This window comes from Brachycentrus maculatus, unplaced genomic scaffold, assembly GCF_059751285.1.
Source record: "Brachycentrus maculatus isolate JH-2025_06_01 unplaced genomic scaffold, ASM5975128v1 h1tg000226l, whole genome shotgun sequence".
Lineage (NCBI taxonomy): Eukaryota > Metazoa > Arthropoda > Insecta > Trichoptera > Brachycentridae > Brachycentrus > Brachycentrus maculatus.
Genome location: NW_028280977.1, coordinates 1050667 through 1066653, shown reverse-complemented (window position 1 = coordinate 1066653; position 15987 = coordinate 1050667). Strand labels below are relative to the sequence as shown.

General features: G+C 33.7%; 1 protein-coding gene across 2 annotated transcripts; it reads right to left on the bottom strand.

The window, feature by feature from the left end:
• Positions 1-418: 418 nt before the first annotated feature.
• Positions 419-14925, bottom strand: S6kII (Ribosomal protein S6 kinase II). Of its 2 annotated transcripts, none has more exons than XM_088264381.1 (13): positions 14746-14925; positions 11316-11579; positions 9926-10111; positions 9425-9706; positions 8665-8819; positions 8026-8244; positions 7325-7486; positions 6370-6507; positions 5806-6012; positions 4746-4945; positions 3623-3720; positions 2781-2945; positions 419-1768 (listed from the first exon to the last, which is right to left on the bottom strand). In XM_088264381.1, exons 1-13 carry the CDS (start codon positions 14800-14802, stop codon positions 1574-1576), a joined length of 2328 nt encoding a protein of 775 aa, XP_088120507.1. In that variant the 5' UTR covers positions 14803-14925; the 3' UTR covers positions 419-1573. The 2 variants fall into 2 exon arrangements, with proteins under 2 accessions (XP_088120507.1, XP_088120508.1); XM_088264382.1 differs by lacking the exon at positions 14746-14925 and adding an exon at positions 12024-12122 and having other exon boundaries at positions 628-1768.
• Between the last annotated feature and the right edge of the window lie 1062 nt (positions 14926-15987).

Here is a 15987-nt window from a genome sequence, read left to right as displayed (position 1 = left end):
TTGATCAAGAAAAGGAAGCACCTACTCGCAACTATCTCCAAAAGATGCGCCGAATGGATCGCGGATGCTGCGAATACCTAAGCGACTTATACGAAGCCATGGGCTGCTCGACGTATGAGGAGCTGAAGAGGACTTCCGAAAATAGGCGAGAATGGCGAAAGAGATGTCATCTGCTGCTACAGACCAATCCGCAGGATTGAGACCAGAGAGAGAGAGAGAGTTTATAGGATACAAAAAAGTCATAGTTTTGTAATAAGCTAAGTATATCCAAAACAGCATAAGAAAAGTGGTGAAATGTATGTATACCCGATGAAGAATGTTAAGTACTTTATTATGATATTGCTAGCATTTATTTCTCAATTGGCAACACAATGCACACTTGTAATTCAAGGTTAGATCAGTTAGGTCACTTGGCAAGTTTTTTGTTTGAGGAACAAACTGTATTTTTTTTCCACCGCATTGAATGTCTCATGATGTCATCAACCAATTTTCATTCAATGGTAATGAATTGTTTTCAGCATTATTGTGAACAAAAAATGTAAAAATTCAATGACTTAAAAATTTTGATAGCTGTCTTAACATTACATTAAATTTAAAGGTAGCATATTTTAACAAGTTTGTTACACATTTTTTTTATTTTTTTAATAATGGTTAGACTTGAACTACATATTCAGCACTTTTCTTACAGAAAACATACATATATTTACTTTCTATTAGTAATCTATGTACCATACCTAAGGCAAGCTACTTTAGAAATAATTTCTAAATATATACATACTTCAACAATAAATTTGTAACAAAAAAATTTAAAGAACTGATGCGTATAATATAAATGCAAAAAAAGTATACAACTCTATAGATAAATTCAACAGTACCAAAACAACTATGGGACTGGCTCTCGTACAATTTAACAATATAATTCAAACAAATGTAAAATACTATTTAAAATGCGTAATATATGGAATTTCCCATTTGTAAATAAGAGTGTGAAGTAATATTTAGTGCAATTATGGCTAATAAAGAGTATGTTAACATTATGCCTGATAAACGTGTTAATGAAATGAAATGTGTCAGTAAGAGAATTAATAATCTCTATGGATACACATTAAGGTGAATAAAACTACTTTGTCGCCATTTCCTGGATTAAAGTGATCAAAAGCGAAATAGAATTATATTTAATATACTTTATTTAACCGTCTAGTATTGACTCTTGAGTCAAGAAAACCTCGGTCAGTTCAAATCTCGTTTATCAAAACATTCAACAAGTAGTATGCGTGTATATTTTAATGCGCAACATTTATGTATACATATAAAATATCTGATAAACATTTTATTCAAAATATACACCATCTGGGAGTGAGGGCAACAACTGACAAATATTTGCCACATTCGATGTATTCATTAAACATACATCCGATTATAAAGTTGACTCTTTCGCTAGCGTTCAGCGAATATAATACATTTTGGATATATCATCCTCCTCGGGAATAAAATTCCGGCTATTCGCTCGAGGAAATATCACAAATTCCACCATTCTGCGTTTGAGAAGGCTCAAAAATTTGTACTTTTGCAACTAAACTTGCGTGGCTTTGCCGGACGAGGCGGGGGCGTAGTTGAGCTTGTTTCTTCTCTGCGCCAAGTGGGACAGGCTGACGGGCCCGAGGCACTGAGGCTGCTTGGGAGAGGTGCTCATCACTTGGAATGTCTTGTCCACAGCCTTCCTCAATCCCGAAACACTCTCGGCATTCGTTTGAGTCACGTTCGGTACCTAATGCAAGTAATACAGGCATAAAGTGGCATATAAACTAACATTTGAAACGTTTCAATTCCCGCAAATGTATATTCAATATTTTTGTCATTGGTCCTACTTAAATAATTACTCGCTGCCATTGAGCATTAGATAAATCATTGTAGCAAAAATTCAATCAGAGAGACAATTGAAAACCAAAATAAAATTCTTATCAGAAAATAAATTGTAAAATTGATGGGACATACCAACCATATTGTTTATTTATGATCGAATGGTGTATCTCTGATTACTTTTATCTTAAAATAATATTACTAACATGCTTTGTTAATTTAAAAGTTTGTACAACTTTTTTAATGAGGTATGATTCATTTCTCAACTAAGGAAAAAGAATGCCTAGACATTAGAGCAGCGGACACATCGCTCACTCTTTTCAAGAACGTCATAAATCAAAAAACGTTTTTTCAGGAGAACGTTTTTAAAGATTAAAAACATAATACAATGTATTAAAAATAAATATCAAGCCACTTATTGAACTTTTCACCGTGCAACAGACCTTTTTCGGTAAAACCTGAAGGTTTTTTTCTCCATTTGAAAAATATTTAGTATTTTAAAAAAATAATTAAACAATACCTTTTCTTCAAAATGCAAAAAGAACACTTTCTGCCCTGTAGCGGGTAAATATTAAGTTAAAAATATGCCTCTTTTGCTGGGATATAGTACATTTTCTGGGCATTCTGAAAACATGCACAACTCAAAATTGACGATTTTTGATTTATGACGTTCTTGAAAGGAGTGAGCGACATCTGAAAATCTTATGTTCGAGTCCCAGAGTAGGTAATTACTTTATTCTATGATTTTATTTAAATAAAGGATAGATCGCAAACTCTGTCTGTATGTGTCCACACAAGCTTCACCTTTTCCAAGTATACATATATCTCCTCATACAAGGACACAGATTGTTCCGACATCTGATGTGTCCACTTGTTGGAAAATCTTATAACCAGTATAGATTTTTGGTCAAACAACATACTTGTGTTGGTGTCCTCTGAATGGGAGGAGCGTCTCCCTGCAGCCAGGGGTCGGCGAGCAGCTGGGCCGCGGTGGGGCGACGCGTGGGGTCCACGTGGAGCGTGCGCTTCACGCAGGCCCGTGCAGCGGTACTTATCGTAGTCCATACACCAGTGTTCAATTCCACCTGAAACAATTTTTATATTATAGTACGAGAGAGACATACGTGTACACACATTGGCTCATTGATAGATTGCTTAGGTATTTAAAAAAAAAACCTAATGTAATCCTCATCTGCAATTAATGGTGCATAGGCCACTGCATTATATAAATGTAGTGTTTTCTTGATTGTCTATTACATGAAAGCAAGGTGGTTTTTCCTGCGCCTCAGGTACCAGTCCAGGGTGATATTAAATAAAAATAATTGTAAAAAATCATACATATATAATATTTATCTTTAATTCAAATTTTGCTTACTAAATACTAAATACTAAATAGTGGTATTAGTGGTATCTTTAGAAATTGTTGTACCTATTTACTAAAATAAAAAAGTAAAACTTAAATTAAAAATGGATAGATTTTACCACAAAGTGATTGCCAAATCAAGCAATGAATTCTTATGTATTTATTTTGACCCCCCCCCCCCAGAATCAAACCCAGCATGGTAGCCAAACGCGCTAACTACCACACTGCAAAGGCGAATAATATTTATAATGAGCTGTAAATAAAGAAAATACTTGGTCAAAGAGACAAATTTACTAACCATCAAAGGGCCGCAAAATACAAAAAGTAATTTGAGTTCCTTTAATAAATATTTTACTAAGATTACTAAGATACAACTATGTATAATTAAACAAAAAATACCTTTCCAGATTCGATCCTTGCTAAAATGGCTTCGGGAGAATCATCGCCCGTTGATGCAAAAGGTGTTTTCCCTGCTAGCATAATATATGCCAGTACGCCTGAGAAAATGAAAAATAAATATAAAATGTTAAAAACAGAATCAAAAAGTTCCACACAAGGCTGTTTGGTACAATTTAACTTTTTCTTTAGGGGGTTTGCGCACTACCCACAATTTTACCATCCGGCAGTCCGGTTTTTAAAAATAAAAGTGACGACAGTTTAGCGTGATCGAATTTACACGCAACATGTTCACGCACCAATCAAGAGCACCGATCCGAAGAAAAATGGATAAAAGCACAAGCCAATCATCGTTTTATCACGCTAACTGAGGTGCCGGACGGTAAAATTCCGTGTAGTGCACAAACGTTCCTACGGTGCTTAAAACTTCTGCGTGTAACAATGATATGTATCTTGTACACCATATGAAAATGTGATTTAAAAATGGGAAAAATGTGAATATTTCTAATTGTTGCTTTTATTGACATGTAACGATTTTGTAATATTATCTCTGGTGAGTATCTGAAAACGAGAAAAAAAATACACCGCATGTAGCCGCCATGGCTGACGTAGCGGCACGGCCACCCTGAAGGACGACTTGTGCGCTACTAAAAGGAAGTTGGAGGCAACAGTATTAAGCCGCGTGCACGTATACGCAAAGCATGGCATGCACGGACACACTAAGAAACGTTTGTGTATTGGTGAATCTATCCTCGATTTTTTCACTAATTATTTATTTCAGTTGCTGCAAATAAATAACTTTATATGTATTATAATGTAATGTGTAATTATATTTCAGAGGAATACAAAAATTTTGGGTTCGTATCTATTATATTTTTACTGATATTTTCAGTTGTAGTTTTATAAGTTGTAGTAAATACATATAACCGAGAGAGGAAGGTTAATTATGACTGTAAAGCAGCATAGAGAAAAACGGAGTTTCGTTGGATATTCTCATTATTTGAGTCGAATTGTGGTAAATACATCACCGGGAAGGAAAGGTTCAGAAAAAATGTTTTGATGCGTCCAGAGAGCAATGCGTTAATTTTAAGTTTTTGAGGCTAGAGAAAAGTCATATTCAACATACCAAGACTCCAGATGTCGCAAGCTGCATCATATCCCGCCCTCTTGAGAACTTCGGGTGCGACGAAGTTGGCCGTATAGCACGGAGTCATGAGCAGCCCGTTCTCCGCACGCAGTTGCTTGGCAAGACCAAAGTCCACCAGTCTGATGTCGCTCGGCTTGCGGTCCGATGTGGCAAACAGAATGTTGGAAGGCTTGATGTCCCTAGAATAAAATAAAATATAAATACATGATTTTTTTGACATCTTAACATAGATGAAGAAGAATATGGAAGTCTGGGCATTTGCAGGGCTTACGACCGTCAAAGGCGTGGTTAAGCGATCACTTTACGCACATGTAATATTCACCAATTCTACCCATGATTGACAACCACATTACTCAAATTTTCGGAACTTCTAGATACATTTTTTTAAATATTTTGTACTGACATTTCTTGGTGGAACTTAACTTTATAGAATAAAAAAACAAATTTGTAGTTTTTTCCACATGAATTGTATTTTTCCACACGTTTGTTCCACATTTATGTTAAAAAAACTACTTAGTTGTTATTTTATTCTATATATGATTAATCTCATGAGACAGTAGGTACGTATCAGTTCACAACAGTAACAAGTATACATATGTACTTAACAATTCAAAATACCCAGACTTCCATATTCTCAACACTCTCTTTATAATTCATTGTTCACATTGTGTAATACCACTTTAATTAACACTAATTTGTGACTACCAGTTTTGGAATAATCATTCCATCATCAGGTCATTAAAATAAAATTATTAGATATATTAATTAAACTCGTAAAACAGTATGGGCGAGTTCACAATAGCCATCTATGTTGTCAAAAAACAATGATGTTAATATTATTAAAAAATATTAGTACAAAGTTACTGATAATTGGAGTTAATCCAGATTTGTGAACAAGTATTTGGACACGCTCAAAATATTGTATAAACATTATACATATCAGACACTAGTACGCACTAATATTGGCCAGCAGTATGCACTATTATTGGCCGGCACCATGCACTAGTATTGGCTAGCGGTATGCACAAGTATTGGTTACCTGTGCACGACCCCGTGCTGGTGCAGGTAGTGCACGGCGCGCAGCACGTGCGTCAGTAGCGCACGAGCCTCCGCCTCGGGCAGGCGGCCGCGCTGCGTGATGTGCTCCAGCAGCTCCCCGCCGCGCAGCAGCTCCGTGACCAGCAGCAGGCACTTGCCGTCCTCGTACACCCCGCGCAGGGACACAATGCCCGGATGCTGGCTGTACCTGAAGACAAAACGATACCACCTTTCAATCATACTCAATATCACCACTATCGGTGCGGGGGAATCATTCCCTGCGTATAAACACATTTCGGATGATTTCGTTTGACCAGAGATTGATTAATGACGTTTTATTTTTTAATTATTATCTATCATTATTATCATTATCCTATTATCCTCCAAGTCATAAGCTCCCTTGAGGTAGTATTTTACGAAAATCAGACTTTAAAAATTATCCAAATGATTGTTATTATTATTATCACATTTCAGATAGTTTTCTCTCTCGACACATTGAAATCAAGCAGCATTATGTAAAATAACAAGGAAGGGCAATTAGCATGTAAGATGACAAGAAACAAACCTTAATAAAATCTCAATTTCTTCCCTGGGATCATACACAGTCCTATCTATAATTTTAACAGCGTATTGTGTCTTACTGGTTTTGTGTTCGCAAAGTCGACACACAGAAAATGATCCCGTTCCGAGTTCACCTAGTAATCTGAAAAACAAATAGAAAAAGTTAATTACAATTGATTATGAAATATATAATTCTGACTCATGATAATTTAAAAAAAATAATTAAGATACAAACATACAATTAATCACATTTAATATTTACTAGCTGTACTCGGCCATGCGTTGCTGTGGCAGTCTGATTAAAAAGAAAAGAAATAAAAAAAGAGAGCACACCTTTCTAATATATTTCATTTCACAATGGTTGAGAGGTAATAAAAATATGTATAATCTATAAAATAATAATGTAACTGCAACTGCCAAGTGACAGCTTCTGCCAAGAAACACCCTGTCTGCCATGAGCGATGTTTAGTATTGTGTGTGTTCTCATTACATTCAACAGGTAGCGCTGCCATTGCAGTCAAAAGGGCTCTCAGGTGTATAAAAATGCATATGTATTTGAATGCAACGTTGTATGAAAACATCAAAGCAATCAGTATAGTAACTATAGGAAATTTAAGATTTTCAACAAGTCAAACGCCGTGTGAGTTACTCACGCTGTGTTTGGTCAAGAGATTGTGTGAGTAAAATATAACTTCAATCGTGAATTGGATACGCATCACGTTTGCCATGTAATGTAAATGTATGCACTTTTCGTGTGGACCCCAGGACAGATTATCATTACATTTTTATTGCTTCGTGTTTCATGAAAAAACATTAAAACAAAAAAATGAAACGCAAACTTTACATTTGTATGCAGTCTGTTTACAGTTGTGGCCCCAAGGATGTTTTTTTTCTAATATGGCAGTCAATGTGTTAGCAAACGAAATTTCATTAGTAGCGCGATTAAATATAGTACATACCTGTATTCGTCAATGAAATAATTTCTATTAATGGCACCACTCCAGAAAGTTTCATGACTAGGATTAGTACTGGATTGGGTCGTAGCAGCAGCGGCAGATTGGTTTGTCACTGTTTTATCATTCCCTTCTTCCAATAAACACGGAGCGATAAAACTGAATCCTCTGAAAAATCGAAATATCATAAAATGAAAAACAATAAACTCAACATATAAAAATATGCACTCTCCTACATAGGTTGGTTGACAGTTTATACTTAAATTTTATATTATACTACTAGTAATAGGTCATATTTCGCTATACTACAATTTTAGATCAGCGAATAGATCATATATTGCACACCCAAAATTTTAAAAAAAATGTTAAAAGTAAACTAATGAAATAAAGGTCTAGTCGTAAGTGATATAAATCTTATTTGATAAATCACCATTTATTAAAATCTATTCTGACACGTTTACTAACTGATTTGACTGTCAATTTGTGGTAATATCTATTCATTTCAATTTTTAATTTCACTAGGTAAATACCGCTATTTTAAAATAGCGGTATTTAAAATCTTGTATGGATAAGGTAAATGGATAAATATTACCACAAATTGACAGCCGAATCCATTAATGAAAAAAATATCTAAATACTACCCAAAACATGACAAAAGTTTTTTTTTCATGAATATTTGTATGATCAATAAACTAAGTTTAATTTACCTGAAAAGTTCATGTGCATTAGCTGACGCAGGGACACCCGGGGAATCTTTAGGAGTACGGGAAGTGAATTCCGAGTCAAAGTAAAATGCGTCGTCAGCTCGTGATACGGCGGGTCGAAATGGAGGTCGTGTTGTCTTCTCTAGCAAAGCTTTCCAGTCGATAGTGGAGAAGAACTCGTGACGTTTGATGTCTTCAATCCCATTGGGACCAGCACCGAGGCTGCATAGAAATAAAAAAATAAATTGTGTAAATCACAGAACATTATAATCTAATATCAAATTATTTATAGATTTGTCGTTTAATTTGTAGAGCTCTATTTTAATTTATGTATTAAATGTTAAATCAAACACTGATTTTTTGAGTCTACAAAGTTGTATTTTATTGTTGTCTCCCGTAAATTATTACTGCACATGTTAAAACTATTACCTAAGTACCTAGAATTGTTTAGCTATATAAGGACCGTCAGTCCATTTAATCTTCACATTCGTTTGAAAATGCCATAACTAGGCGAAACAATTGCCACAAAATTTTTATGTGTTTTTTCGACAGTATAATACAACTTAGTAGATTAAAAAAATCAGTGTTTGATTGAACTTTCTATACATAATATCAAATTATTACGTATGAGTGAAATATTACCGATTATGTGGATTTCTTTTGAAGAGAACTCGAAGTAAAGATTGCGCTTCTTCGCTTAGATTGGAAGGCATTCCAAGTTTAGCTTTCAGTATTTGTGTCATGGTGTCGTGTCGTGTTGCACCGTGGAATGGTAGATTACCCGTCAGCATTTCAAACTGAAAACAAAAGGGAACAATTAATGGCAGGATTCGAAAAACAATTGAACATTTTCAAGTTGAAGCATTATTTTTTTAACTACAGTAAATAAAATACTAGATGAAGCATAAACAGTCAACCAAATACTTCTGTTCAAATACTACTGTTGAAAACCTATCACTTTTGTTTGCATAAGTTGTCAATGTGTATTTACAATAGCAATTATTATCGAGATGTGGTCAAATGTTTAGTGTCGCGAACACCGAGTCAGAGTTTTAATAATGGGCTGGTTAGGCCTAGAATAAGACCACAAATGTTTCTCTTTCTAAAAAAAATATCGACTATTTCAGTATCAATAACTTCACATTTGATAAATATATCATTTGTAAGTAAAAAGTTTATGATAAAAAAAAATAATATGTACACTGCGCTCCCCCATTTTTTTAAAAATAACATGATCTTAGTTATTATTATTTTTTGTCATCTTGTTGTCAATTAATTACTCTTTAAACTCAAGACCAAATGATAATAAAAGTATCATTATCTCAATATATGAAGATTTGGACAAGCTTAATTGATATAAATTATTGTTTATATTATTTCCATGTTTTCTATCACAACTAACCATCAGCACTCCAAAGGACCACCAATCTGCAGCAAAGGAATGACCCTTTCTATTAACAACTTCTGGAGCCATATACTCGACCGTGCCGCAGAAGCTGTACGCCTTGTCATTCTGTGGCAATTTGGACAAGCCAAAGTCCGTCAGCGCTATATGACCATCTTGATCTAATAAAATATTCTCCGGTTTCAAGTCTCGGTAAATAATCCCCAAGGAATGCACATGGTTCAGAGCCAACGCTAACTCGGCCAGATAAAACTTCACATCTTCCTCCGTAAACATAACCTAAAAGAAATGACAGAATTAGTTGTGTAATATAACAAGTAGCGATAAATATTGCTACTATGGTAATTTTAGACGGCTCTATCTAGATCAAGGGAAAGATAAGCGAATTTGTTTTAATAAAACACACATAAAAAAAGAGTCCAGTGGTTCTTCATATTCAAATATTCAAAAATATTCAGTTGAATATAAAATATACAATATAAACAGGATATGACCAACCTCTTTGCTGAGACGAGAAAACAAGTCGCCACCTCGAAGAAAATCTAATATCAAATATAGCTTTCCGGCTGTTTGGAATGCGTAATGCAATTTGACAATGAAAGGATGGCCCATATCTACTAATATGTTACGTTCCATTTTGGTTCTTTCTCTGTCGCGTACCTTTAGTGTTGCTTTTCTTAAAACCTATAAATCAAGCCATTCATTTTATTGAGAATTACAAAACATGTATATTTTTAAACGAACACTCCAGCAAATGGAAGCAAAACCTGTGATATGTTCATTTACATAGTATAAAGGAGCATCTCATCCCAGGTTTTATGTATAATAAATAAATAAAAAAAATTGGTATAATAAATAAAAAGAACTATAAATTATATCATGTACAAAATTATATATTATATTTCATTTCACTGCAGAAACTTGAGGCAGTTTACTGCTTTAAACTAATGGATTCCCACATTAGATGTATATACAATTTATTGATGATAGTTTTGTATCTATCTCATATCATTAATATCTCTAATATCAGGAGACATCTGCCTCAGAAATACATTTTTTAAATCAGCGGTCGGGGAACATTTTTAACCATAACCCCAAAATATTTTTGCTTAAGGCGATATTACCCCCTCCCCCCATTTTGAAAAGAAGACAATCTATGTATATTTCAAATAAAAAAAAATTATTGAATTAATTTACACAAAAAATAAAAATAAAGTTACATGAAAATAGTAAATATGTAATAGACAAACAAAATACAATTCTCAAATTGGATCAAACTAAAATTCAGGTTTTCAGGTTTCCTTTTCAGTTTTTGAAGAAATGATGTTGCTTCATGTTTGATACAATTACTTCAAAATTGGATGTAAGAGCAATTTGAATAGGTTTCCTTTTCAGTTTTTGGAGAAATGATGTTGCTTCATGTTTGATACAATTACTTCAAAATTGGATGTAAGAGCAATTTGAATAGGTTTCCTTTTCAGTTTTTGGAGAAATGATGTTGCTTCATGTTTGATACAATTACTTCAAAATTGGATGTAAGAGCAATTTGAATAGGTTTCCTTTTCAGTTTTTGGAGAAATGATGTTGCTTCATGTTTGATACAATTACTTCAAAATTGGATGTAAGAGCAATTTGAATACAGTTTTCGGCGTTTAATCGATTTCTGAATTGTTTAAGTTTGTAAAAATACTAACACGTTTATGAAAAGCAAACTAGAAAAATTTCCTTGTTACCCCAAAAAAAAACATTTTAACCCCATTTGGGGTAATTTACACCGGTTCCCCGACCGCTGTATTAAATGCAGTATCTGACTAGGTGACATTCCATTAATACGATTCCGACCAATGAAAAAAAATTCAGCTGAAACGGATGAACTATTTTCACCTACCTTCATGGCGTATAATGTTCCTGAATCTTGCCCGACAACTTTTCTTACAAGGAAGACTTTTCCAAATGATCCTTCTCCCAGGACCTTGAGCAGTTCAAACTGAGAGGGATCGGCCTTCTCGTGACCTTCCTTGATGACATCCTTTAGCTCGATCTCATGTTCCGAAACTTCATGGTCCAAGCTATGGTTGCCATCCGACGCTATCGCAGTATCCCCGTCTATAGCCATGTGGAGGCTTTCTGCCGACTGGGACGAAGAGGCGCACTAAAACCAGACTTGCAATGTAACTCAAATGGCAAAGAGAAGTTTGGCAGATTATTATGCGGCACTAAGCCGTAAAGATACAAATCAATCATAACTGCATCCACCAAATTTATGTCAAAAGAACGGGTACATTTCCATTTCTTGCAAAACGACACCGGCATTGCGTAAAATTTTATGTCAAACTTTGAAATATCAAAAACAATTCGTAAGATTCAGCAGGCTTGTCATGGGCATCACACAAAAGTATAACCGGATTAAGACCCCCAATAAACCGAAATGACAAAGTATTGACTATGAGTAGACTGGCCATCTTGAACCAATTAATAACAAGTATTCTCAGTCACTCACAGACACACTGCCAGCAACTGAGATACCAATGTGTTTGTAATCACCTATTTCTTTGTAAAATTAAGATGATTTTGTTAATAAGATCATGTTAAATACCTTAACTGTCCCTTCAGCAACTAAGAGTATTTGCAACATTTGAAAGATTAAAAAAAAAGGTATTTCAATAAAATAAATTTAATGAGCACTCCTCATTAAGCTCTGGTTGGATAGCTACTAAATACTTCCTGTTCAGTGACTTTCATATGAACACTAGTTTAATAGAATTCCAGTTAGCATGACTCATACATAACACAATCATGTTGTGGGAAATAAAATACGCATGTATGAAGGAAAACAAGTAGAAGATTTACCACATTCTGATTAATATATTGGTTGATATGAACAACGGAAAACAAATTACATACATATATTTAAATAAATAATATATCAACGCTAAAAAAAACTATTTTAAAAGTGGTTTAAAGTTTATTTTTTCAGAAACAAACTATGATGCCTTGTCAAATTTTCTTCAAAATCTTATCCGCACCCCAATGGTGCATAGGGCACTGCATCATATAAACGCCGTGTTATCTTGATTGTTAACGCATGAAGGAAAGGTGATCAGGCCTCCCCTTCAGGTACCAACAAGTCCGAGGTAAGGTACCAACTAGACCAAGGTATTAGAGTGAAAATATCACTTATATTTATTTGATCCCTCCGTGCTGACCATTGCACTACGGAGGTGGATAAATTTTACAGTGAATTAATTATAGTATGAAAAAACTCTAAAAAGATCATTTAAAAAGCTAACAAAGGTGTTTCTACAATAATGATATTTCAGTAAGAAAAGACATTTTGCATCAGGTTATTTTCTTTTTTTGATTATTTTAAATGGAGGAAAAAATTGTAGATTTTACCGGCCACATAGGTGCCGCTGTATTTTATTTTATTTTATAATAGCAACCCTGGACAATGGACTTGAACAAGCAACATTTGGGCAGATCTATCTCTCTTGCTTCGAACTGAGAAGGGGTCTGAAACATTTGTGGCATGTCGTTCCTCCCATTCAAACAAAACTAACCTAACCTAACCTAAATTTTCAGGATATCATAACCTGTTTGGAATTGTCAAATAAACCTACAGTTAGGAAATAATCAGAGTGTTGTCTCCTTATTCTTTAACTTATTAATTTGTAAAGGTGGAAAACATATGGTATGTAAGAGTATTGAATTAATTATAATATTAATGATAATAAATATATGTATAGACCATGAATGTGCAGAGAAGTTGTTACTTGGATTTTCACAGTGGAAAAATGAAAACTAATTATGAAGTATTAATAGTTATGAATGTTTTTTAAATTTTATTTTATATTTATTTATTTTTTTACAAAAATGTTAATAAAATTAGTATATAACCACTCACCGAGATTTTTACGTCTACCAGTTTCGAGACGTACCCGTCTCTTCGTCAGGACAATCACTAACACAGCATGCAAACAATACTACCCTTCACCACCATAGCACCATTTACACTCTCAAAACTACACAAAATGTCTAACACATGCGATTTTTGGTCGACCCGAAGACCAAGATGCAATATAGTTTTCAATACAGACATGCGTTACGAGCCGAGGTTAAACGTGCAATAAACCTCGGCTCGTAACGCATGTCTGTATTGAAAACTTTAGTGCATGTTGGTCTTCGGGTCGACCAAAAATCGCATGTGTTAGACATTTTGTGTAGTTTTGAGTGTGTAAATGGTGCTATGGTGGTGAAGGGTAGTATTGTTTGCATGCTGTGGTAGTGATTGTCCTGACGAAGAGACGGGTACGTCTCGAAACCGGTAGACGTAAAAATCTCGGTGAGTAGTTATATACTAATTTTATTAGCATTTTTGTAAAAAAATAAATAAGTAAAAATGACTAACCACAAAGTAAATGCTTTAAATATGAATAATATTGAGAATATTTTATTTTATTACAAAAAATGAGAAAAGCGGGAAGAAATAATTTAATGCATACATATCTTTAACAATCAACAAGAGAAAAATCACTACGACAATATGAATTAATCATTACAGAAAAATATAAGCGGTCTGCCCTAGTATTCAAACCAGGGGTCTTCTAACATTTGCTCAGGTGCTTAATTCATTAAGCTACACAGACATATATCTGAACCAAAAAAAGTAAAAGCCGAGAAATTGATTAGAGAATTTTTAACACCCACAATTTTAAAAGCTTAATTCATGGATGAATTCTATAATATTTGTAAAAAATATATTTATGTATCTGACTTTTTTCAATACTACCAGCTGTCGCCCACAATAAAAACTATTTCATTTGGGAAAATAATATTCGTTTGTCACGATATTAATGTGATTTAAATGCGTTATATCTCGTCGTAATAATATCTGAGCATGCAAGAAATTTGGGAGTGTATGTCTGAAGTATGTAAAGAAATAGGTGTGTTCAATTGAAATAGTTTAATAAATAAACACGAGATACGGTGTAAAGGACTTATAAATATTATCTTTACTTATCGGCAATCGTGATATCACCATTAGGAAACTACGAAACGCCCATTATAAGGTATCAGGTATTTCTAAATTGGATTTATGATAAACATACCTACCTACATAATTAAATACAAGAAAGAATATTTTTAATAACAAGTCTAACTTCAACTGCGTATTAAAAAAAATATATATAATTAATTCATCAACAATACTCGTATACGTCAATATTAAAATGTACAGGAGCTAAACAGACTAATATCAATAAAGATGTTTGACATGACAAGCAACTAGTTTTTATTTACGTTACGGAATAATTACTTACCACGCTCTCCGCGATATTTTGGACTTGCCATGGGTCAACAGAATTCGCCAGTGGCATATTCTTATTGATTCAATTATAATTTCTGTTAATTTTGTCAAAGAAAATACCAGACAGTCTCACTTCACAATATGCCAATCAAGGCCGCCATATATACCATAGAAAAATAATGATTTGAATGATAAATTTTCGATGTTGCCATTAATAATAATTACTTCTACTAAGATCTATGACATAAAAAGGAGCCAAAATATTTATATTTAAAATAATAAGGGTAATTATTTGTACTAAGCATAAAATATTTAATAGTCCGCACTTCGTTTGTTATTCTTTTTCCTAGGCTTATAGATAATACCAGGAAAAATCAATAACGTCTCCATTGAGTCGTTGAAAACTCAAATTGTGATGGACATTGTGATGTCGCGTTTGTCAAAATTGGATTCTGTACAGGCCTTTTTTTAAATCGTAACGTTTTATATTTTAAACATTTTATTTCATTATAAACCACACTTGATATGTAATATAAATTTGGAAATTCTGTATTATAAACGAAAAGAAACGCTGGAATACAATTCAAAAGTTGAATTTAGGGTGCTGAGACTTTCATTCATTCATTCAAACTCTTATCCGAATATGATGCAATGCTCTATGCACCCAAATCGTGCATAGGGCACTGCATCATATAAACGCAGTGTCATATTGATCGTTAACATATAAAGGAAGTTGATCAGACCTCCGCTTCAGGTACCAGTCTAGGGTAATATTGAATAAATATTGGAGTGAAAAAATCACATCTATTTATTTGAGCCCACCCTGGGAATCTAACCCGGGACCTCTACAACGGTAGCCGAGCGTGCTGACCATTACTATACGGAAGCGGACAAAAGACTTTAGGATGCTAAAATTGTCATCAAATTTGTAAAAACACGTACCAAGTGTTTTATGTGTTGAAGTTTTATTTACATTTCAAAGTTATTGATAAATAATACTCATTTCATTCTTCTTCTACTTCTTTTTTATTCTAAATGAACATAAAAGTTTTTTTTCCGAAATTTCATAAAATTTATTTATATTGTTTTTATTACTATGCGGAGATAAATACATGTAATTTTGTAGGTGCCGTTTTAATGATAAGAAGAAAACATGGGACATTTTTAAAAAACTAACGCTTTTCTGCAGAACCAAATGATTCTCTCATCATTATTTTTCTATTATTGTTTTAATGAATATTTAAATTAAATACAT